Source organism: Malaclemys terrapin, chromosome 4 (assembly GCF_027887155.1).
Source record: "Malaclemys terrapin pileata isolate rMalTer1 chromosome 4, rMalTer1.hap1, whole genome shotgun sequence".
Classification (NCBI taxonomy): Eukaryota; Metazoa; Chordata; order Testudines; family Emydidae; genus Malaclemys; species Malaclemys terrapin.
Window position 1 is genome coordinate 111,733,403 of NC_071508.1, and position 24,299 is coordinate 111,757,701.

General features: G+C 46.8%; 1 protein-coding gene across 2 annotated transcripts in view; it reads left to right on the forward strand.

Moving 5' to 3' along the window:
- Nucleotides 1-24,299, forward strand: part of IFT43 (intraflagellar transport 43) — a 49,412-nt gene that overhangs the window by 11,652 nt on the left and 13,461 nt on the right. For both annotated transcript variants that reach the window (XM_054027401.1, XM_054027402.1), the window contains 3 exons: nucleotides 5,480-5,547; nucleotides 17,758-17,790; nucleotides 18,372-18,418. In XM_054027401.1, coding sequence (XP_053883376.1) covers nucleotides 5,480-5,547; nucleotides 17,758-17,790; nucleotides 18,372-18,418 — 148 coding nt within the window. The remainder of the gene's footprint in view (nucleotides 1-5,479; nucleotides 5,548-17,757; nucleotides 17,791-18,371; nucleotides 18,419-24,299) is intronic.

Genomic DNA, 24,299 nt, shown 5'->3' on the forward strand with positions numbered 1-24,299 from the left:
TAAAGGGACTTTTTTGTATATAACCAGGATGGGTGGGAGGGGCATTACTGTGTAGCCTTGGGGTGAGGAGGGACATTGTTCTGTAACCCCAGGGTTGGAAAGGATAAGCCATTGGGGGGAGTGAATTGATGTATAGGTGTGAGGAGAGAGGGAAGGATATAAGCCATCGGAGGGCAGGGCCGGGTGCCATATGCTTCAATGTGTGTACTTTATTGAAAGGACAGAAACATGATTTACGTAGCTGGATATGAGCGTTGTTTTACGGCATGAAGTCCTGATAACTGTTGCACAACATGGGTTGCTGCTGCTTATCCCCTGTGATAGGTGGTAGGGATCTTTTGGGGCCCTAACTGAGTTCCTTGCCATCTTTATGCACCTCTGACCCTATTTTCCTAGTAAAGGGAAGTAAGTGTCTACTAGGATAAAAGGGTCCTGGAGAAGTGAAGGCCCAGTCCTCCAGGGATTTAGGATACTCCTGGGAGACTGATTTGCTAAAGGCACTTTACTGCTTTCTAAGAAAGGTCTTATAAAAGAGAGGGAGGCCCCTAGGGGGTCTAGTAGTGGGGACCACTCTCCATTATCCTAGGAAGCTAGGGGAGTTGGTTTGGGCAGACCAAGGAATCAGGCCTTCCCCATGTCTTGTTCTGTGTGATGGTTGTACAGACTGGTTTCTTTGTGTGTCTGCCCAGAGGCACTGGGGCTATTTGAGTCAGAATTCTTTTGTTTGGTGATAATTAAAAACTAATTCATGAGCCCTCTCTGAGGAGGCAGCTTTTCTTAGCTGTAGAGGAACCTTGGGTGACTTATTGTGGAGACTGAAACTGAAGCCTGGCCCTTCTTTCGCTCCACTCTGTGGTTGTTGTTAAATGAAAATAAGGCATCTACATACAATCCCCCCTGCCACCAGACCTCCACCCGCCCCCAAAGCTACTGCCTGGGGCAGGGAACTGGGTCTTGTGCTTCTATCAGATGTTGGGTATGAGGTATGAAATACATGGGATGAACCACTGCTGACCTGTCGTCATGGCCTCTCAGGTTGGGATTGAGGCCCATGTGCCCTCTGACACACACTGTTGGTGTTGTTTGAGTTCATATTTCTTGCACAGAGTGCTGATGGCTCCCAAGGGGTGTCGTGATGATGAAGGAGAATGAATCCACATCTCCAATCCCTTCTGAGAATCTGTTTATGGGAAGGATCCAGTGCATCCATAACCTGCCTCTGTAACACTAATCATCTCTCTGAAAGGATTGCTTGTTCCTCAAATTCCAAAGAGAGGCAGTTGAGGTGCTTCCAGCACCCACAAAGCTCCTTTACCTCTGCAGCTGTAGAGGCACAAGATAATAGGAGTCTGGACACCCCACCCCACCCGCCCAGTTACGTAGGGAGCAGAGGAGAAGCCACCATAGAATTACTGCTATCTGACAAGGAAGAGGAAGTAACTGAGAATAGTAGTGAGGAATAGGGGTTCACAGCTCCTAGCAAGGTATGACTAATAGGATTCAGGTAATTATGGGGGTTGGGCAGTGAGCAACATGCAATAGATTGTATTTAAACTCTACTGGTGAGGAAGGTCTGGGGAATCCTTAAAAGGCACCATCACAAAGAGACAGTAGACTGAATCCCTGTAGGAAAAAAAAATTAAAGGACCAAGCCATGACCATTGTGCAAAGGACATTTTCCAGGGACTGAAGGTGAGAGAGCTTCTGGAAATGAGTATCTGAACAAGAATATATAATTTAGTTAAAACTTGGAAAGAGCTAAGGGCATCAAGAAAACCGAAGTAGGTTATGTCTGTACTAGAAATGCTATGGCAGCACAGCTGCAGCTGTGCCACTATAGGTAGACAGCGACAGAGAGTCCTGTGGCACCTTTAAGACTAACAGATGTATTGGCGCATAAGCTTTCGTGGGTGAATACCCACTTCGTCAGACGCATGTAATGGAAATTTCAAGAGGCAGGTATAAATATGCAGGCAAGAATCAGTCTGGAGATAACGAGGTTAGTTCAATCAGGGAGGGTGAGGTCCTCTGGTAGCAGTTGAGGTGTGAACATATATTTCTTCTATCACTGTAGTAAGTCCCCCTGTCCAGGAGGCAGTAGCTGGGTTAATGGAAAAATTCTCCTGTTGACCTAACAGTGTCTACACCAGGACTTAGGTCAGCTTAATTATGTTGCAAAGGGTGTGAAATTTTTTGTAGACCCGGACAATGTATTTAAACTGACCTAACCTTTGCAGTGTAAACCAGCCCCTAATTAATGCAGCCAAAGAGGCTAAAGAGAAAAAAGTATTTTATAAGCATGCCAAGAAATGGGAAAAGCTACACTAGAAAGTTGTCCATCAATAAACCAGGGTGACACCAATTGAGAACTGCTGGGAGCTCATCATTTTGAAAGTCCATTAATTTATTTAGGCACCTAACTACGAAGTTAGGGGCACAGAGGTCTTGACCACTTTTGGTCATTAAAAATCCTACATCCCACTTCATAAAAATTGGGGTATCTAGGCTGAAATTTGGCCAATACACCAGAACTGTATCCCTAAATTCCATGTGAAGTTTCAACTGGACATTACATTCTTTTTAGTTTTGTCTTGAATTCTTATTTAGGGCTGCTTGGGGCAGCCACATCCATCTCAGAAGTGGCTGTATTTTGGTGATGTGTGACATGATGCTTACATTTTAATTTGTAGGACACTTTGTAATTTTTAGATAAATGATGCTATATAATTAATTAATGATTGCAACAAGGGATGTGGTGGATTCACCCTTACTGGAAAATTTTTAATCAAGATTAGATTTTTTTTTTTCCCTAAAAAATATGAATATTTCAATTGGGCATTTAAGTCCTATGGCCTGAGTTTTACTGGAGGTCAGACTAGATAATCACAGTGGTCCCTTCTGGTCTTAAAACCTATGAATAAATGTAAATTATTATTTTAAAAAATATATATGGTACACTAACCTAGTTATGGTACTTTACAGGCAAATAGACAAAGATACAGCCAATGATCCTCAACTGATTCTTGGCCTGGCCATCACTGTGGCTGAATATTCCTTGTAGATAATCCTGAAAGGATTACTGGGTTTATTGCAACAGAAATAAAGGAGCTGTGGGAATAGTGGAGGGTTAGTGTTCTGGACATTAAGAGCCACATGGTCTGTGTGTTCAGTGGGGAGAGGTTGTAAGGTGGGTGAAGCAGTGGGGTTAAATCCCAATTACACAGTGAAGTCATGTCTTGGTCATAGACCAGGGCATGTTTTCAGAAGTACCCTCTAAGGTTGGGTGCCTGAGCTGAAGCAACCTTGAACCTGAATGTTGACCTTAATAGTTTGGGATTAAAACCCAAGTACTCTGGGAAACACGATTTGGGGCAGAGGCTGGAGGTATTGGGTCCTCCCCTCGGTTCTGTCCCCTTGACTCTTTGGCAGCATTCATGTAACTCATCAGACACGAGGTGTTTTTGAATGTGCCTGTGCAGAGGCTGTATGTCTGGGGGACATGGGCTGTAGGCTGTCTGTGGGATTGTGTAGAGCTGTGGAGGGATCTGAGCAGGAGGGTCAAGGTTGCATGTATGGGGAAGGATAGTTGTGTGAGGAGATGTAGGGGTGGGGTATGTGTAGGGTTTTTTTGTATGTGCGCGCGCCCATATGTGGTGTGGTTTTTCCCTTTTTTTTCTGGGCTCGGGAGCACACAAATCATCTGAATTCAAAATGCTCCTTTTTTGGCACTGCAGCCTCTTCTGTAGTTTGGCATCTTAAGAATCTGGGGGAATCGTGTAAAGATCAGAAAACTCCATTCACTTGGGGCCCTGAAGGCTTTGCATTCTGTGACATGGTCATTCCAGTCGACTGAGCTCTGTCCCCTGCGGATGAACCCATATAAGGAGGCCATTTCCTGCACTTCATGTTCCCTGCCTGTCCCTCTGACCTCCCGCGCTCCCTTTGCTGAAGAAAGCCAGTATTTTGGAACTGCAGCTCCCAGCTCATTTCTGTTCCCTGTTTATTTTTGGAGAGTGCCTATTTTTGCTCCTCCCAAGGAGCTATGCAGGGTCATGCCCCCTCCTTACAGCAGGCAGCAGTTGCCCCTGGCAGGCTATGTCCATTTCCCACACTCTCAAACAATACTTCTGCTTCTAGAAACAAACAGAGGAGACCCTCTGCCTCAGGGTTACAACCAGCCTTTCCTCATTGAGAAGCTGGAGACCCTTGGCTGGCCTTGTCGCAGAGTTATCCTCCTCCCGCGCCCCTCACTCTGAGACCAGGAAATCTTCAGTATTCACTCATCCCTTCCCCCTTTCTTAACTAAAGTTCAGGAGAATGTCCCCATTCTGCTACCCCTGCCTAAGGGTTGAAGCTCCCTTGGGGTTACTATGCTGCTCTCCACATTTGGTGCTGTAGTCTTATGAATCTCTCTAGACCACCTGCTTTTTCTGGACAGCATCCTGTGGGGCTATGAAAATCTGAAATTGTTTGCTCTGCCCTGCCCCATCACACACACTACTGCGTCATGCAAACTGCTTAAGGCCTCTGCCGTATCAGGTACTTTATACTTCAGTACCCAGGGAGAGGGGAATTGAGCCCAAAGCTGCAGGTGGCATGGGCTGGACACACAGAATAGCGGCCTACTGGCTCCCCTTATGGTCTCAGAAATTCTTATCCCAATCCCTGAGCCACATCCCCACCTGCCTATTGCCATGGCCACACAGCACGTCATAGAAAGGAGCAAGATAATAGGAATAATTATCTTCTAAAAGTCTAATTCAGTCTCCTAATGTGCCTTAGTGTGTCTTGTCCTGTCCGTCTGCCTGTCTTGAACAGAGAGCTCCTCGGGGGTAGGGAATGTGTTAATTTGTTGTGCACTTATGATATGAAACAAAAATGAGTGCAGTTTAACAACACTAAACTGCAGATGCACTCTCCTGGAGAGGGCAGCACCCACAGGCTGGACTGCCACCATACCCGGCATGTTTTGGCTAGGCCACATCTGAGCCTTGTGTATGTGAACTTGAGACTCAGCTAGGTCCCTGGATACAGTGATGCATCCTGTGTTGTCTCAGACACTTTAAAACCTGCCTGGCAACATTTCTGTTCCTTTGTTTTGTAAAGTTTCAGAGTAACAGCCGTGTTAGTCTGTATCCGCAAAAAGAAGAACAGGAGTACTTGTGGCACCTTAGAGACTAACAAATTTATTAGAGCATAAGCTTTCGTGGACTACAGCCCACTTCTTCGTCCGAAGAAGTGGGCTGTAGTCCACGAAAGCTTATGCTCTAATAAATTTGTTAGTCTCTAAGGTGCCACAAGTACTCCTGTTCTTCTTTTTGTTTTGTAAAACACTGTTAAAAACAGGACCTGAGTGTTGGACTCAAACTTCTTACCAGGTAACACTCTGCAGGGGTCAATATGAGTGAATCTAGTGTGAGGTGGTCTGGTTGGAACTGGGTATAACATATCATCTTGTGTGTCTCTCTTATTCTTAAAGGGCCCCCCACCTAAACCCCCACGCCGGCAAGGAGGCTGGGCAGATGATCCTGTAATGGCACCTTCCAAGTGAGTACCAGCTTCTTTCTTTCTCAGGGTGGGCTTAGGCATAGATTGATTGAACATCATCTTTTAGGGCTTGCTGTCACAACCACTAGGGTTATCTTCCTGAACCTCGTATGCTGCCTCAGTCTCTAATGCTATTGTGACCAGCCCTCCAGACCACCCAAACCAGAGTGTCCATCCTGCTGGGGGCAGCTGACTGACTCTCCTTATGTGCTACTCTACTCAGGCCTCCAGATCTGTGGGAAACCAGTGACAGCATATCCCTTGCCTGCTGCAGTAATTGGGAAGGGGTGTGTGTGTGTGTGTGTGGGGGGGGGGGGGGGTAGGAACATGTCCAGGAAAATACTCTTCCTGGCTGAGCTCTTTCCACAAGAGGATCCCATTGGTGAATAGTGGAGTCCCACTGGCAGCCAGGGCACTCCACAGAAGGAATCAGGATTTTGTGTCCAGCCTTGGTGGAAGAGTGAAATTGATCAGTGTTTGTGTGTGTTTGGTTGCGGGAATGTACTGTCTAGGAAGAAGTCCTTATGGAGGGATCCCACATTGCTGGGGGTGGTCAGGGATGGAATTCAGGGAAGAGAGAAATCAGGGAAGGAGGTGGGACTCAGTACAGCTGGAGAGTCCAGGATAGAAGATGTAGGGACTCTAGAGGAAAGGGGAGATCAGGACATGCCAAGAGATGGGGGATCTGGACTAAGGGCAGGTGGAGTTGAGAGGTGAAAACTTCAGGCAACTCACCAAAGGCTGTAAAGTTAACTGGGCTCTGCCTCATCTGTTGATAGACCTAAAGAGTAGGAAGGGGCCACTTGTATTAGGCCCAGGTAGGATGTGGGGGAGTTGCTTGTATTTCTCAGCATACACCAGAGTGTATCTCCTGGCTTGGTCACCTTACTCTGGGGGTGCTCCAATTTGTGCAAGGACTACATATGCCTCTTCCAGCAGTATGCCGGGTTCATGGGGCCCTAAGGACAGGATTGAGCATTCAAGGATCCCCTTGGCAGGTCCTATATGGCAAAGGTCCCTCAAGGCCTAACTGGACCAAATGAAATAGATGGCCCTCTCCCCAACAGTGAGCCTACCTGGAAAAAGTAAGTTTCTGGGGACGTTACTGCTTGTTATTAGAAGAACATAGTGATGTGGATCTTCTGGGTTCTGTAGTTTGGGGGAGAGCAGAAGGAAAGTACACAGCCTGAACCCACCAGCTCAGAGGAGTGGGGTGCAGGGCACCTGTATTATTATTTCTCTAGCATTCTGAAGTATGCTGGACACTTCAGAGATTTTATATGGTAGGTTCTTGGCCAGGGAAGCTTCCAGTCTAATTAGACACAAATCTGACAAAGGAGCAAGAGAGAAGATCAAGGGGGATGGTGCATCTCGGTGGGAGACCTGGTTAGCTTGGCATCTCAGGCACCTTCTGGCATGAGTAACGCTTCAAGACTCAGTGGAAGTGGCCACTTGATGCAAGCCGTTATTGATCAGCATTAAGGGCCACAGAAGAAATTTTTTGACCATTTCTGGTAACTGTCAGTTTTAGGGGCATTATTCTGATTTTTTTGAAATCAAAGATGGGAAAGGAGGGGTTTGGATAATCCCCTGTTGTCATTTGTCTTTTCTTTGTGACTCCAGCTGTGGATTCTTCAAACACTGATTTCTCCATCTGTCTCCATTCCTTCCTTCCAAGATGCCACTGCTACTAGAGTTGTTTCTACAACATATCTCGTACTAAATTTTGCTTGTGAAGTGTCTGAGTCATAGGCTGATGTCACACATGTTGCTGCAGCTGGGTTGTCTCTATTTTCCCAAGGCTTATCTATGCACAGCTTTTGTACCAATTTGACTGACTATTTTGGTTTGGAAGGCCATCTAGTTAAATCAGTACAACACGCTTCCCCCCATCCCCTCCCTCACTGTGTGGTTGCGGTTATGCTGTTATTGATGTGCTTACATTGATACAGCTACTGCCAGTATAAGCACTGATACCAGTTTAATTCTGCCCATGCTAGGAGACTGCATCCTTTAAATATATTGGTTTCTAAACTGGTGGAGTTAAATCAGTGCACAACCAGCATGTAGACAAACCCTCAATGACTTTTACTTAGGAAGGGAGGGTTGGAGATGGGACTGTAGTTAGATTTTTCTCTGTCATGTGCAGGTGTATTGCAGATCAGCTAGTCTATGCATCTATTTATGTAATGGCCTTGTAGTTGTTGTTCTGTCCCCTTATGCAGCCTCACCTCTTCATTCCAGTTCTGACTATGTTGCCTGTTGCACTGGTAGCCTTGTTGATTTATCTGCAGTGGCACTTAGACTTCTTTCCTGCTACATTACTAGTTTCCAGGGCCTGTCAGTGTGAGCAAATCACTTGAAATTGTCCTTCCAATGTATGCTCCTTGGCAGTTGTCATGGCAGAATTTCATCTACCATTTTGTTTTTCATTGTTCCTAGTTTTGCTGGATCCTTCTGGAGCCCCTCACAACCCTCTCTGGTCTTGTCTCACCTGGATAACCTATGTCATTAGCATATATCCCACCTTACTCTTGGCTCTGTCTGCCAGATCATTACTACCTCAATCTGTTGCAAGGTGGGGGTAGGTAGCCTGTGGTTCTCTCCATACTCTATTTCATTTAAAAAATACTTTGCATGAATAGGGTCGTTCATCACAAAGGTTCCAAAAGCATCTACAAATCTGTCACTTAATTTCTAGAGGCCACCAAAGTGGCACATTTTACAAATAAGGTTACAAAGAATCAGGCATGAAAAGGTTAATTAGAACTCCCAGTAGCCCCATGAAATAGCTATTTTTCTTAGTACCCTCACTTTTATAGATGTGGAAGCTGAGACAAAGAGGTTAAGTGGCAGAGCTGGGACTCTGCTGTAACCATTACAACACTCCTCATTACTATTTGGCATCATCTATTTTTCTTCCAATGGGGTGTCCCTGAAGTTGAACTTCCTCTGTATATTTTTAATTTATCTGAAGAGAGAAAGGGAAGAAACTGTTTTTCTTAGTGTCAGCCCCAGTGCTACTTATTCCAGCCCTAGCGCTCTGATGACTATATAAGTACCTAGATAGATACTTGGGGCCTAATACTCTGCTATACAAATCAATAGTAATAACATCATCATTTTGCTGTGAATCTGCTCTTCAACCAGCAGAGGGAACCCAAGCTCTGCTATGAGAGCTGTGCTTATGCCCTTGATGGCATCATTGCTGACACTCCTGAAAAACAGTAAATGGTTTATTGCCGTGTTGGCTCATGCGTCATAAGAGGCAAAGAGGCGGAAAAGTGTTTCCCAATGGAAAAAGTCCAGGCTTCAGGCAAAGAGAATTTGTTTTTGAGCATCCATAAGAATTTTATAAGTGGAAGCATTTATATATATTTTAAAAAAAAAAGTACTTGCCAGGGTCCCTTTCAATCAAATAACTGCTGTCCTCACCTAAGACACTTTCTTTAGAGTCTCTTCCATTTCTATCTCTGCTAGCCTGTTTCTGCCCTTGCTTTGCTGTAAGGACATTTGCATGAAACCTGGGTCTGTTTCCCTTCATTCTCATCAGCCCTTGTGGTTTAGTTCCCACAAGCCTCTCCTCAGCATCTAGTGATGGTGTTGAACAAATATAGCCACTTCCTGATGAAAGCTGCTTGCGAAGGGACCTTGAAGTCACCCACAGCATGTGCACACATGAATCTGTTGTGCTCTGGTGGACACGGAGGGTCCATGATGGTGGCATTTTGGGAACAGGCGGCCTTAGGAGTAACTGAAGCTGCTTCCTTTGGAGAAATGGTGGCATGTCCTGGAGAGTAGGTGTGGGCAGGGTATGCCCTGGAGCATGGATATGTTGAAATGTCCTGGGGCAGGAGTGGCAATATAATGCCCTGGAGAGTGCATGTGATAGCAGGGAAGCATTGGTGGACATCTGAGAGAGTAGGGGCAGGTGGGATGCACCCTAGAGCATTGCAGTGGTGGTGGCATGATCTGGGTACTGAAGTTGTTTTGGGCTCTGGAGGGTGGGGAGTGGCAGCACTGGGTCCTGGAGCTGGAAGAATGTGATTTATGGGATTAAGGACTTGAATGTATTGAGGGCTCTGGAGATAAGTAAAGTTAAAGCCATCTGTTACAAGAAGATGGGACTTAAAATATGCTTTCTTGTCTGTGTGAAATGGCCCTTGAGAGCCACTGGTTTATAGAACCTCTGGCTGTCCCTGTCTAGCAAGTGGAAATAGTAAAGTGTCTGTGAGGTTCTGCATTTGGGCATGGCAAGGCGGGAGGGCGTCTCATTTCTTCCACTCTCTATTCTCAATACAGTGTTGTTGAAATAAATCTAAGTATGTGCTTCCCTGTGGTGCTGCCATGTTAGGAGCTGAGTAAGGCTCCTGGCTGTGGGGAAGCCTGTAGCAGGTTCCATCACCGTGTCTCACCGCCACCTGTAGCTGTTTTCAGCAGCGTGGCGAGAGCAGGCAGAGGAGAGCAAGGTGGCCGAGCGAGGGAGCAGAACTTAGAAGGAAAGGAAGTCTGATTAAGTTTTGTCTTGAAGTGTCTGTTTTTGGGTTTGTCCCTGCATTGATCTGCAAGGGAATGAGGCAAGTAATGGCCCCTTGGGGACCTTCAGGACTTTCCTCTCAATGTCAGCCGTCATTTTCAATCACTCTCTCCCTCCCAGCCATTAATTTTGGCCCAGGATCATGGGGACTTGTCCATCTATCACTCCTAATTGACACTAAATGATCTGTCAGTTTATTGATGAACGGCAGGAGTGGAATTGTCACAATATATTTTACTTTCTAACAACTCCTCCTGACAATTTTACCTTGTCCATCTCACTCTCCTCACATAAATCTCCATTGGCCTCTCGTTCTTTCTCTTGGGCTGTTCTGGTGCCAGCCGCCTCCATGCCATCGGCACGTGTCAAGGACATCAAGATGGCGATACAGCTGTGGTGTGCAGGCCCAGGGTGTGTGTGAAAGCTGCTTTTTTTTTTTTTTTTTTAAATAGGCTGTATGTTCCGGGAATGCTAACTGGTTCCCGTCCTCTTGTTCCTCTATGTCATTGACAGGATAGTATTCTCCTTGCCTCTAGCAACTGGTGGTTATGTTCAGCCCCAGTAAAAGGCAAAAAACAATGGGCAGAAGAGTCACCCTAAGAGACTCCCAGCAGGGCAGTAGCAAGTGGTGAGAGAAATATTTCCCATTTTAATCCAGCGTAGTTCTTGGTTACAGTGGGCTTGCCCGTGAAGGGGCGATAATTGGACTTTTGCCCTTTCCTGCTTCTTTGCAATGGGTATTGCTGGCCTGAAATGGGGTGGTGTTTTTTTTTTTTAAGTGTTGTGTTTTCTGTTTGTGTTTTTCTTTGTTAGATAGGTAGGTCTTCTCTAACCTGTTTTTCCGGATGGATACTGCTTGACTGGAGAACCAGTGCGATTATGGTATCACCTGGTGGAGTTGAGAAGGGAATATCTGAGAAAGATCGAGCATCCTAGTCTCTTCAACTGGGGGCAAAGAAAGCTCTCTCTCTAGTTTTCTGCTCCTCCAAGGAGTTCTCCAGCAAAACTAGAGTACACAAAGACCAGACTTGATGTTCCTGATATAACCTCCCTGTGGCCTGCCACTTCCCGCAGCTCCCATTGGCCGGGAATGGCAAACCGTGGTCACTGGGAGCCGCGGGGGGCCGTGCCTGCGGATGGTCAACCTAAACAAAATGTCTCACGGCCTGCCAGTGGATTACCCTGTTGGGCCGTGTGCCGAAGTTGCCAACCCCTGGTCTAGAGTGAGGCAGCAGCATATGTGCCCAGAGGCAGAGAAACAGGTGCCTAGGGAACTTCTACTGCACAACTGTAGGTGCCGAGTGAGTTCAGGCACCTACAGGTTAGGCGGCAGCTGAACGGGGCTTTTGTGGATCATAAGGGTGCCTAAAATGGGATTTAGGTGCCTAAATCTGGGGTTGAGGTGCTTAAGTACCTTTGAGGATCTGCGCTCATGTCTTTTGAGCCAGACAATCTGGCTGGGACAAACATGTTTTCAACATTTTTGTATGGATGCAGGCCAGTTTGATTAGAATTCTTCAAATGTAACCCTTCTCTCTTCTCCCTGTGATGAATCCACTTTGTTAAAATAAAATGTATCTCTGAACATCACATCTTCCCCTTTTCTTCTTTTCTTTTTTTAGCAAGAGGGCAGCTTGAAGCAGTTTTGGTTAGAGGTGATTCACAAAAAGAGAAGTGGCTTAGATGTGCCAGGAAATATATTAATATGCAGACTGAACCCTCCCTGCAAGTCTGCAAATGCTCCTGCCCTGCGTGCGTGCGCACACACGTACACGTGCACATATATCTGCCCTTGTACCTCTCCAGTGGTGAAAGTCAGGTGGAAAAATAAACTATCTGGCAGCCTTCTGCTCTCCCAATCTTTTTTTTTTTTTTTCCCATTTGGGAAGCATGGCATTCGGGGACACTTTATCTCTCCCTCTCTCTCTCAAGGCTATGAGGACTGCAGCGCCACCTGTGGAGAGACTTGGTGCAGTCCGATCTGTTTGTTTCTGCAAGATGTCTGGTCCTCGCCAATAACAGCATTATTTCTGAAAGTAGCTCCTCTGAGAGAAAGGTGGCACATGTTCATGGAGATGTATCTGATATGGTGCTGTTGTGATGTTACTGTTCTCCAGGGAGGGAACTGAGCAAAGAAAAATCAAGTGTGGTTATTAGGGCAAGTCCCCCAAGGAAGAGTAGCAGCCCCTTTAAAACTATGGTGGACAGAACCCTGGAGAATAGACATAGGGACCAATCCTGCGCTGGCCAGGAGTGAGGACCAGAGCCTTTCTATCAGAGCTGTGTTGCTTGCAGATCTGTGAGGGAGATCAGCATCTTATCTAACATCCTTTCATGGTGGGATGCCTGTCTCTTAGGCCTCTCCTTGCTTTCATCCCCCATTGCAGCCTGAGATGAGACAGCTGTTGGCACTGCTGGGAGCTCTGTAAGTTGCACATCTGCCTCACCCAGGTACTTGCCTTAGCTACGTTCTCAGCCCAAGGTTGGGTTTGGATGCAGCTGCTCACATAATTGGCATGTGGGGCTTCTAGATCTGTCATCACACTAAGCCATGTCATAGCCTTTTTGTAAGCAAACAATGAAAGTAAGCAAGAGCACAAACAGGAGCCTCAAGGTAAGAGAGAGGCGCGTGTCCTCTCCAGACAGGTTATGCTGCTTTTGTTTTTGCACATGCTCTGTCTCCACCCGCCCTTCAATAAGCACCAGCATACTTCTCCTGTTCCTTTGTCCCATGAGTCCTCTGCCTAGAGTTTCACCTTGAGCCAGACAGGGAATGTTATTGCAGGTGTGGCCAGCAGGGGGCAAACTTTACACGGGAATAGGCACACCTTCCAGTGCAACTTGAGTCTTGCCCCTGGAATAGAGCCTGCCAGCATTTTGACAAGGCTGGCTCACTTGTTCAGATCTCCTTGGAGTGCTATAAAGAATATGTGCAGATAGAAGCTGAGTGCAACATAGCTGTGACATGAGTGGGGAGCAGTCTGGGGAGGGTGTTTGCTGTCCCCAGTGGAGGGAGAGTTGGTCACCAGATATCTTGTTGCATTGGTGCTGCGATTTCCCTGCCCAGGAAGCGCTGTCCTGTGGGGATGAGCGGAAGGGTCCGTGCTCTCAGTGCAGGAGGGGAGAAGGCAGAATTGATTTTCCAACAAAAGTGCCTCTGAGCATCAGCCTTTCAGTGTAACTTCTGCTCTTACCCACCTTCACAGCTTTGTGCCTGAGACCCATAGAGGTTACAGCATAGGGGCAGTTTGGCCCCAGATCAGAATATTGATGTCTCTTCATTCCTCATCCCTGCTGCTAGCTGCTAGTGCTGGTTTCACGTTTAAGTGATGGGAGGACAGATTTATTGGACGTTGAGGCACCTGGGGCTGCGACCCTGCACACGGCCCAAGCCTTGCAAAATGACCATGGCAAACAAATCCGCCCAGGCCCACTCTTTCCTGTAAAGCTGGTGGAAACTTCCAACAAACCATATTTTACTTGCCCATCAAATTCGTACCCTGGCCACCTGCCCCCAATCATCCCCAGCAGCCTTTCCCATCAGATTCAGATCCGTTCTTTCCTGAACGATGCCTTAATATACCTGACAGGTCACCATAATCGCTTCCTTTATTCTTACTTGGCTACCCCACCCTCCTGCCTCCCCATGCTAGGATTACAATGTCTTCCTATGGTCCCTGTGTGCTGAGAGGTCACAGGCTGACCTCTGGTGCTCAGCTGTAGCTCAGGGACATGCTGTCCTGTGGCACAGAAATGTAACGAGGGCCCTCCATGAGCTGTGGACATTAAAAGATTTCAAGGACATTTCCCCCCATTCATCCCAGTTATGTCCCCGGCTAAAATAGGTTAACAGTGTCTAATTAACCACTGAACATTGTCATGCTGCATAAAGATAGCATCCTTGCTGTTCTCTGAGCCCTGCTACTTTATCTCCATTTAGATCTCCGTGGTATTCTATTAAATGAGAGAGAAACAGTTTAACAGAGATGATGTCTACATTAGAACTGCCTTTCACCCTTCAGCACATAACTTGTAAGAGGTTCCACAGCAACTCAGACACAGTTCCATGGGGGTTAAGAGTCACCCGCTCGCCCAATCCCTTGGAGACAGAGGGGTTCTTGCAGGTGATATAGAATGGCTTGGGATAACGAGATATTTACTGAATAGGAGCAGATTTGTCTCCCCTTCCACAGCAGGTGGATGGGACAGGAGGTAGATGGGATGCAGGAGTGTGTAATAAGGGGATCTCAGAACTGTAATGCAGTCCTGCCTCCACTTTCTCTTCCATCAACTCCCCTGAAACTAAGGATAGGGATTGATAGCTGTTCAGAGCTGGAGAGAATATTCCAGGGATAGTGAGTGAATGTGGGAGTAGTAGCAGCTCCGAATGTGAAGGAGTTTGAGCTGAGCTGGCCAGATGACTAGGCCAGCCCATGCCCTGGTGTCCCTGGGAAGGAATTGGTTTGATCAGGAAAAGTTAGGTGCCACAGCATTGAGCAACATGTAAATTTACCTGGCTGGACAGATAGAAATGTTGGGAGCTGGTGATTTGTGGTGGTTTAATACTCCTGAATGAGACCTAGTTCTGTCTAAATGTTGCCTCACTTGCATTGTTCTGAGTGTCTTTATCTGAATGGGTGAATCTATGGTTACCAATTCTGTATGTGTTTAATGCCTTCCTTGTGCCATGCTTGTTGCTGGAGTGAGGGGAGCTGGTAAGTGCAGATTTCTCAGTGCAGGAAGCTGCTGGGAATGCAAGATTAAAGATATCGGAATCCTCCCCAAACATGGTTGGCATGCTTAAACCCAAAGCTTGTCATTTCTCTGCCTTAGCTCATCCATGGAAGGCTGTGTTCTTGTGGTTGATAAGGAGGATGTTGTGCACCCAGAGCATTACATTTTAAGAAGGATGAAATGCTTGTCCCAGCCTGATGCAATTGGCATTGAGGCAGAACCTGTTTTCAAGAGGAGGCACTCCACAGCATCTAAAACAGAAAGATCAAATGCAAATTGCATGTGTGGCTTCCAATGGCAGCTGGAGAGCTAAAAGACAAATAGGGATAGTTTCCCTGTGTTTGCTAAGCCTCTGGTGCCAACAGGTCTGGAGGTGGGTCATCCTCTGACAAGGATCCTTGAATTGGCAACATGCTTCCCCTACTGCTCCAGCAGAGCCTGTGATTTTTTTTTTTTTTTTTTTTTAACCTCTGTAGGCCACAGTGGAAGGTTTGTCTTTTCTCTCAGGCTTTTCCTGAGGTGGCAAATGTGGGTTATGTATTTGGATAGGTCCAGTTTTGTTTTTACACATAAATAATAATAAAAGCATCACATTAGCACCCAGAGGGCCCATTGTGTGGGCACTGTACAAACATCCCCTGTCCCATAGACGGTCAATGCTTTGGGGCAGAGGCTGATTTTGTGTTGCCTGTTTGTATAGTGCCTAGCCCAATGGGGCCATAATTTCTGAATGCAGTCACCAGGTGCTATCACAGTACAAAGAATAAATAATAATGGTGCCTGATCTCTTTCTTCTGTCAGTGTAGCAAGAGACCGTTGTGATGGGCATATTTTATATAATTTCAAAAAATGCCCTTTGCTCCATTCCAAGCCCCTTCTCCACTCTTCTATATGAGGAGGTGGTCTAGTCTTGTGCATTTTCACCCACTTAATTTTCTTGCAGCCCTAAACCCTTGTTTGGGTGTTTGGAACCTACCCTGTTATCCTGGGTGTGGTTTTTTGTTTTGTTTTTTTAATTGGCACCTGATGCTTTATGTATTTAGCCCTACAAGTCCCTCTCTACAAACTGTTGTTTGTCTGCTTCTCCTGGCAGCTGCAAGGGTTTGTGGTGATTCAGTGAAGTGATAAGAGGTTAAATGAGCTAGGTCTGTAGTGAGTGGCTGAGGGGACAGAATAGCTCTGTACAAGGATCTGAAGAGTAAACCCCAAGGCCATGAAAAGGCTGTAACCAGGAGTAATGGGATGAAGCTAAGGAAAGTTTAGAATGAATATCCACATTTTCCTGCTGCCCTAGGCTGTGGTATTGTCTCCCACAGGCAAGAGATAGAAAGGCCCCTTGCTTGGGATGTTTAATCCTCGAGTGGGCAAAGCCCTGGAAGATAGGCTGGAGGGAGCAGTCCTGCCTAGCCAGAGGAGATGGATAAAATGGGACATAATTCACCTCTACTTTCTCAGATTCTTCCCTCTGAATTCAAATCCTCTAGTCTGAGCTGCTGATGGGCCCTCTGGGCTGATTCCTCGCTCTTTTTGTGTTAGCAGGGGGATGGTTGTATGTATTGGTGCATTGTCCATCTCCATCCCTCTCCCTGTAGGCAGTCACCTCCCCACCAAGAGGGCTGTCCTCTAAAATGCTATAATCCCGTTGCATTGACTGGCTGCCCTTGGTAAAGACCAAGTTCAAGTCTTACTTAAGTTGCTGCAACTCTGGTCGCATCAATGGAATTGCACCCAGTTGCTTTGGGCCCAAGGTCTCCAATTCAGCTGCAGTTCTCTCTAATGTCTCTCCGAGTGAAAGCTCCAGCAATGGCGGTGGGGGCAGCCACCCTTCCTCTCTGTCTCTCTCAGACAATAACCTTCTCTCGGCTTCCTCTTCTCAGAGATGGGAATCCTGTGTCCCCTGCTCCCCGCCCTCACAGGGGCAGATTAGGCACTCGGGGATAGAGGAGGCTCAGGACCTGTTAGAATGGAGAGCTAGGTGGTTGAAGGGAGAAGCCTTTCCCATCTCACTGACTTACTTTGATGGGGAAAGTGCGAGGGAATGGAAGTGACCGCTGCTTTGTGGTGCTTCTTGGGAGGGGGTGCATGGGAGAAGAAAGCTCCACGTATCCCTTGTCACAGTGCCCTGAGCCCAGGAAGAGGGGAGAATATTTATTCCCAGCGCACAGAGTTAAAACTTCATTCTGCAAAATGGCCAAAGCAATCAGCGAGTGATGGAGTATCTGCTAAAAAGAAACCTGGCATTTAATTAACTTCTCAAAGTGCTGGTTCAGCAACCTCCATGTTTTACATTTTGAATATTGAACAAGCATCCCTAATCGGAACTGAATTACTTCTGGGCTTGCTGGGGTGAAGAGCGAGAGAGCTGCCATTTGCCTGCGCCTCCCCCCCACGTTATTATTATGAACTCCTGTTAACTCAGCCGGATCGGCCCTGATTTGCTGCAGCGACAGCATTTCTGACCTGAACTTGCCAAGGCCTGGGTGAGGCCCCTGGCCTAGAAAGGCAACTAGACAATATTTGTCTATGGCGGAGGACAGGAGGAACCTATTGGTCTCTCAGGGATGTAGCCCTGGAACTAACATAACTTATTTTGCTCCAGTCCCTTATGTACTGGCGTTTGCCCTTGAGTTTGCCTGCAGCTCATGGGCAATGGGGACAAAAGAACTGAGGAGAAACTCAAAGAGCAGTGAGTGCTCTTGCTGGTGTTTTGCCAAGCTGCCTCTCTGGACCAAATTAACTCTAATTTAACTCTGTGTGCAGTGGGCCAGCACCCACCTGCGTGCACTTTTCAAAGGTGAGGCCTGTTATATTGTGCATGAAGTCACTTATGTCGCCAGGGATGCGTGGAGGCTGCTTTGCAGAATAAGAACAATGTATTGAAAGATGTGTGTCTGTCTCACCCTATAGCCCTTTCTCAGCGTGGGCCTCTTGTCTTACAGATCAGGACGGAAAACTGCAGAAGAAGTAGAAGAGTAAGTTCTCCTTGTTGCTAATGAAAGATTTGATTCTCTTCTGTTATGGGCCCCTAATTCCCAGTGGGAGTGTTGTGTAGTAGGGCATGTGAATGTGGGCACTGGATTTTGGATCTTGCCATGCTCCGCTTCAGGGATGTGAAGCCTTCCTGAAGGCACGTGATATGCCCATTGTCCTGAGGGAGGGGGCTGGTAATCTGACTTCTTGTTTCCCTAGAGCCAGTGCATGTAGTTGCTCTGTCACTCCATGAGGACAGAAAAAGACAAGAATTTTGGTGAAAAGTATTTCTTTTCTCAGCTGCCCTGGCCCCTGAATCCTCAGGTCCTGCTGTCCATAGAATCCAGGGGTTATGCTCTGTGTTCTGAAGAGTCCTTCCAGGTGGCTGCAGAATGAAGCCTTGTGGGAGAGGAGATGAACTGAGAAAATGTGCTTGCTCTTCCCAAGTGTTCTGCAACACGGGAAAACTGGGGAACTCCTGCCTTAGATTCTGGTGGGGACTGCAGCCCCCAGGCGGAGAGAGGGGACATGAGAATAAACGCTTCTGTCTTTGAAATTATTTTCCTATTGTGCTTTGTCATAGTCATCGCCTCAGGCAGCAGAGCCTGGAGGGATCAGACGATGGAGGAGGTAAGACTTCATCTTCTTAACTGCTAGGAAAAAAAAAAAAAGGCCTGTGCTTTCTAGGGTTCTCCAGAAGCATGGGCAGAATTGTCCTGAAAGAAGCAACAGGAGAGTGTGTCAGTTTTGTGAGAGATGCTGGGGTAAAGATCTCATTGACTCCAGAGCTGGAGAAGGTGTGATGGAGATCAGTAGGGACAGTACTCTAGGGGAAGAGGACCAGGGAGGTTACCCATGGACTTAGCCTTGGTCTTGAATAATGTAGAAATGATAAATGATAAAATACTTTTGGTAAGATGGAGAGATCCTAGAACATGTTTGAGGCTGGAAGGCCAGTAGATGGTCAGGGGAAGTGGAAAGAGTCACAAGTTGGTCCCCCATGTCAAATGGTGATAAGCTCCACTGCCAAATCCTTCCTGGGTTAACACACTCCCTCTTGTGCCCATTCAGGACTAGCACTTCTGACACCCTCCTGTGTGCCCCATACCCTGCTCTCCTCAGCTGTCAAGTCTTCTACCTCTCTCTATGACCATATGAATGAAGACTTCATGGAATTCTTCATGGAATCCCCTAATCTGGGATTGTGTGTGTATGTGGGCTCAGGACATGCACCAGTGAATTACCCCTTTCCAGCAGTGTACTGGCTGCTGTGAGGTACCCCAGAGTTTTGGGCAGGCTCTAGCTCTGCTGGACCTTATAGTTAGTGTAGCCTGCTCCTCCAGCACTGGGCAATTGTGTTATCAGCCAAGAGAAATAGCTGCAAAAATCCACAAGACCGAGTCCTAGACGGACATTAACCCCATATACCAAGAGGCCTGGCAGGCACGGACACTCACCCATGGTTCCTAGAAGCTACATCAAACTTCCAGTGGCTGAACTTTTTTACACTGTTTAATTAACCTGTAAAACTGAGGGCCACAAAATATCACAGAGTCTGAGTTTACTGAGTCAGGATTCACTAAGGGATCAGTGTCATGGAGCACAGCCCTCATTGCCAGACTGGCACGTCCTCCTGGTTGTGCTAGGAATTAGCTCGAGGCAGATGCTCATGTCTGCGATCTGTACACCAGCACTCTGTCTCTGCTCCCGCCTACAGTTCCCCTCTCAGCTCCCAGAACTACAGCATCGTCTTCTTAACTCAGCTCTCTGGCTAGGTCATCGTCTGTTTTTTCCCTCCTCTGGGGGGCGTATCATCCAACAGTCCTGCCCCTTCCCCAGTGGCAAGGGGGGGAATCTGGGCCCTCCAACTACTCCAGGTCCCAACCCAGGGACCCTGTAAATAGCAGCCTTCTACTGCTCCTCTGTCAATGTTGCTGTATTTCCCTGGGACACTTCCCCATGGCCCCAGCACCTTCTTTGCCCTCACCTTAGGGCTCTCAGCTACTCAGTTCCAGGAGCCATGCTCTGCTCTGTCCAAGGTGTTAGCAGTTCTCATAGCCCTCTGGGGACACAGTCCTTACTCCCTGGGCTCCCAGCAGTAACTGACCCTGCTCTGCCCTCCCTGTGCTCTTTTAATATGGGCCTGTGGGGCCCTGATTTTCTGTTCCTTGCAGGCTCTCACCTATTGGCTGCTTCCCACAAAGCCTCCCTGGGGCTCTATTAACCCCTTCTCTGCCAGTGTGGGGCAGATGCCCCATCACAATCAGACTTTTAGATGGGTAATGAGAATATCCACAGTTATATTTTTACCTTGTCCAATGTAAGCCTTATTCAGATATTTCAGGGAGATGATGCATTGGATATGTGGCTACCAATCCTGGCACCTTTTAAGCCCTAGTAGCTACCTCCAGCATAGTCTTAGCTTTCCCCCTGGGAGACTTCCTGAGCTTTCTGAGTTTGAGTATCACTGAGGCTGAAAGTATTAGTTCCCCATGTGTTCAAATACCTGAGATCCCTCATTTTATTCGCTTGCCTCCGAGTATTTGAAGTTTCTTCGCAGACAGCAGAAACCTCCCTTGCCAAATATTTGCACCATGTGGCATCTGGTACTCAGATACCATGTGTGGTAGATACAGTATAAGAACTGAGATAGACTGGGCTCTGGAGATATGTCAAATCACAGTATAATATATCCAAAGCCAAACTGCAACTGACAGTCATTTTTGTCCTTTGGAAGCCAGCATCCAAGACTGTGTGTGGGTGAAAGAGGAAAAAAAAGATCATGATATTCTGGCTAAGATTCCAACCCATACAGGTATCTGGTAGAACAATACAAGATGGAGTGGGTGGGACTACTTTAAACTCTGCACTGAAAACCTCTGAATTATCAATGCCCCAATATTTCTCCATCACTTTCCTATAGTCCTCCTGATGGAAGGAGATAAAGCATGGAAACGATATGTGAGAGGGCTCAGGGATCAGAGTCTCTCAGCAATTCCAGGGAAGGAAAGTGGATGATTAAAAGCAAAATCCCACCCCAAGTAAAATGACTATGTTGAATAAACAATCCGGGGAAAAATAAATAATACACAGTGTGAAAGTATAGAGCAGCACAGGTATCTAATATAGCCATGCACTGAATTGAGTTACTGCCCCAGACATATTGGGATACCTAATACAAACCTGTACTTTGGCTTGTGTCATTCAATACAGCATTATGGCTGGGTCTTTAAACACCCAAAAGTCAAAACATTGGCTTATGGTTCCCCAAGGAATGTGCTGTGGTCTTTTTATGCTGCATATGGTGTTGACTTGTTATACCTTAATGTGAATAGCTAGGGTTGCCTAATAATTGTTGCTGTCGAAGCATATATTTGAATCTCTTGTCTTTAATGTATTAGAAATCTCAGCCATAAGGTTACATTAACATTATTTATCTCCTGTGCCACCTTTTCATTAAAATAAAAAACTGCAAATTTAGAAAAAGAACATTCTGTGTTCAACAACAATTTTGATGTCTAGGCACATTTTACTTCTTCATACTGCAGCTGTGCCCAGAGACCCCAGGCAGGATCAGGGCCCCATTGCACTGGATGCCATAAACACACAATCTCTGCCACAAAGAATCTCCAATATGGCCTGGGGGAGTGGTGGTGGGGAGAAGGTGATACACTCAAATAGAAACATTTTGTATATTCGATAGGTTTTGTAATTATGTTGATGAAATAAATATGGACTTCCCCAACTGCCATTCCACCTAACTATGTAATGTTGAGAGATTTCTTATAGGTGTCATGGCTGAGTTGGATTCTTGAGGAGAGGTTTGAAATAGAAAATAGTAGCTTCACAGATTAGTTCAGGGTGGGCATACCATGTGTAAAAGGACTGAGTGGAAGGAGGCCAGAGACAGTAGTGGAAGGAAATGGATTGAATGGACATATCTGACTTCAGTGATTCCTTAGAGTTACATAAAGAAAACAGACAGTGCAGTAGAAGAGTGAAACATTACCAGGAGAGAGAGCTTGTGGAAGATGGGGACGGGTCAGACATTGCAGCTCTGACACTGTTTTGGGGTATATACAGAACTGTGCTAACAATTCATTTTCTCTAAACTGTATTTCTCCAGCCATTTTCCAGGTCTCTCTTCCTCACGGACAACTGGTCTAGGACAAGTGAGACATGATAAAAAGGAGCCTTTTTTTGAGTTATTGGAGAGCCAAGAAATGTATCTGACAAAAAGCATCATTTTCCCACTCTAACTCCAAATTTGGGGAACTTTTCAAAAAAGTTAGTCACCTGAGAATAGTGGCAGTAACTCCCCAGCTGTAACTAGTGTCTCTGTGTACCAATGTTGGGGTTTTCTAAAGCAGTGTTTCTCAAAGACGGGTCCCTGGGATCTCTCTGACATAGTTTAGGAAGGCAACAAGCCAGTCCCTGGTATTCAAAAGGTTGAGAAACACTCTTCTAAAGCACCCACCACTGAATTATCTGAGCTCTTGTGCAATGCTCTGATGTACAGCCCACACTGGCATATACACATATTTGTACATAAAGCGTGGTCTCAGTAACCAGGTACTGCTCCGTTGCTGGGTTGCAGAGTGTCTGCCTGAGCCCTGGCTTGTGGGGCTCTGATAGGAGAGCTCTGCCTCTCTGCACAATGGGAAACCTGTTTTAACAGGATTTAATACATTGACAACCTTAGGAATAATAAACCTTCACGAGCAACAAAAAAGTGTTTAATTCCTAAAGGACAGGCCTACTTGAGCCACTTTTGGCCAGGGGCGATTGGGGGTTTAATACTGTGTGTGTAGCAATCTGGGTGATCTGAGAGAGAGGAGTTTAAGGGTAATTGCTCAATTTTCTGTCCATGTCAACAGGGAAAATGGGCAGAAGTGGCTGAGCTCAGCGCAGCAGTGATGCCAGATGAGATGAGAGATGTGAGGCTGTCAGTGGAATTAGAAAAGAGCTATCTGCAGAGCACTGTCTTGTAAATGCCGGCTACTCTGTGCTGGGACTACTCAAGGGAGGAAAGGGTTATTATAAATAAATTCACAATGAAAGGGGCCCCTTCCCCTGTGTACCCCTCCCCTGCGGGACAGGCATGGGCTCTATTTTTATCCTGCCTGGTATTTCGCTTGTTCACTTGGTGCTTTCTAAACAATGCAGCATCTGTCTGACGGATGCAGCAATCAAGTGGCCATCTCCTGGATTGGGCAGCTTTTGGGTACTGAATGCCCCTGCCTCTCCTTTCAGAGATGGCACCTCCCTCAACCGTGAACTTCTTTAGACCTTCAGCTGAGAGTCCCCTCTTTGTGCCTTCCCTGCCATGCCCCATCCTGCAGTGTCTTCCCAGAAATGTCCCCTCAGTCCCACTTCATCCCTTGGAATTCCCTCCTGCTCTGTAGCTCCTCAGCCAGTGATGCAGCTTCAGCTCATTGACTGAGACTGCCGTCCCTATCCTCCTGGCCATGGCCCCCCACACATGCTGCTCCCCCACTTCAGTAATGCTTCACTCTAGTAGTTCTGCTCCCCAAGAGGAGCGCAGCTTCTGGAACAGGGCCGCTGCTGGAGGAAGGGGACAATGTATGTGGTTTTGAATGTGGGAAAAGGTGGTATGTGATTTTGGAGCAGGTGGTGCGTGTGAACAAGGGAGCTGATGGAAATGAAGGGCTGACTGTGCTGCACAGACAACCCCACACTGACCTGCAGAGGGAGAAGCTGCCAGGAGACAGTGATTAAATTAGTGCTGTCAAAGTGACACACATTTTCCCCCCTTCCGGGAAGCTTCCCCCTAGGAAGTGATGCTAAGTATGAGACTTCTGTATAAAGTGTCAAGCCTTTACAAGGGCTTCTTACCCTTCTGGTGTGTGTGGGCAGCTCCTCTTCATTAGAACAGGAGAGGAGAACATTAAAAGATGAAAAGAAGGAAGTGCCATGGTCACGGAATCTTTCTGTCTCTGTAGAGCTGGGTGTCTGTCTGTCATGTGGTAGCAACCTAGAGCCAGGACTTCACAACAATACAGTAGTGATCTCTTCTCATTAGCAGCCTCTGAATAAAAGGAATACTGAATAAAATGCCTGGTCTACAAGTGGCTTAGAGCAGACCTGGGACCACAGTGCAGACCAAGTGAGTTCTGTGCAGCAATCGTTAATGATAAAGTATCCTAGTTGCCTTCTTGGCTAGTTAATCTGTGCGGAGAAGGCAAGGAGATGGTAGGTTCCCATGTGATGTAAGTTCCAGGGAGATTTTGGTGGTGAAGAAGGTTGCAATGCCTGATCATAGGCCAGAGTGGCACAAGGGGGAAATTGAAAGATGTGGGGAGAAAGACCAGGGAAAGGGAGGAGCTAGAGGTGGGGAGATGTGGAGGGAGCTGTTTGGGGAGAACACTTACCATTGGTGAAATGGAGAGAGGAGCAGAACTGTGCCTGGCATGTAAGGAGCTGAGTGAGTGGGCTGACTGGGGAGTGATGGTCTGGGGCAGAGGGTGATGATTATGCTTGTATGTTGGTC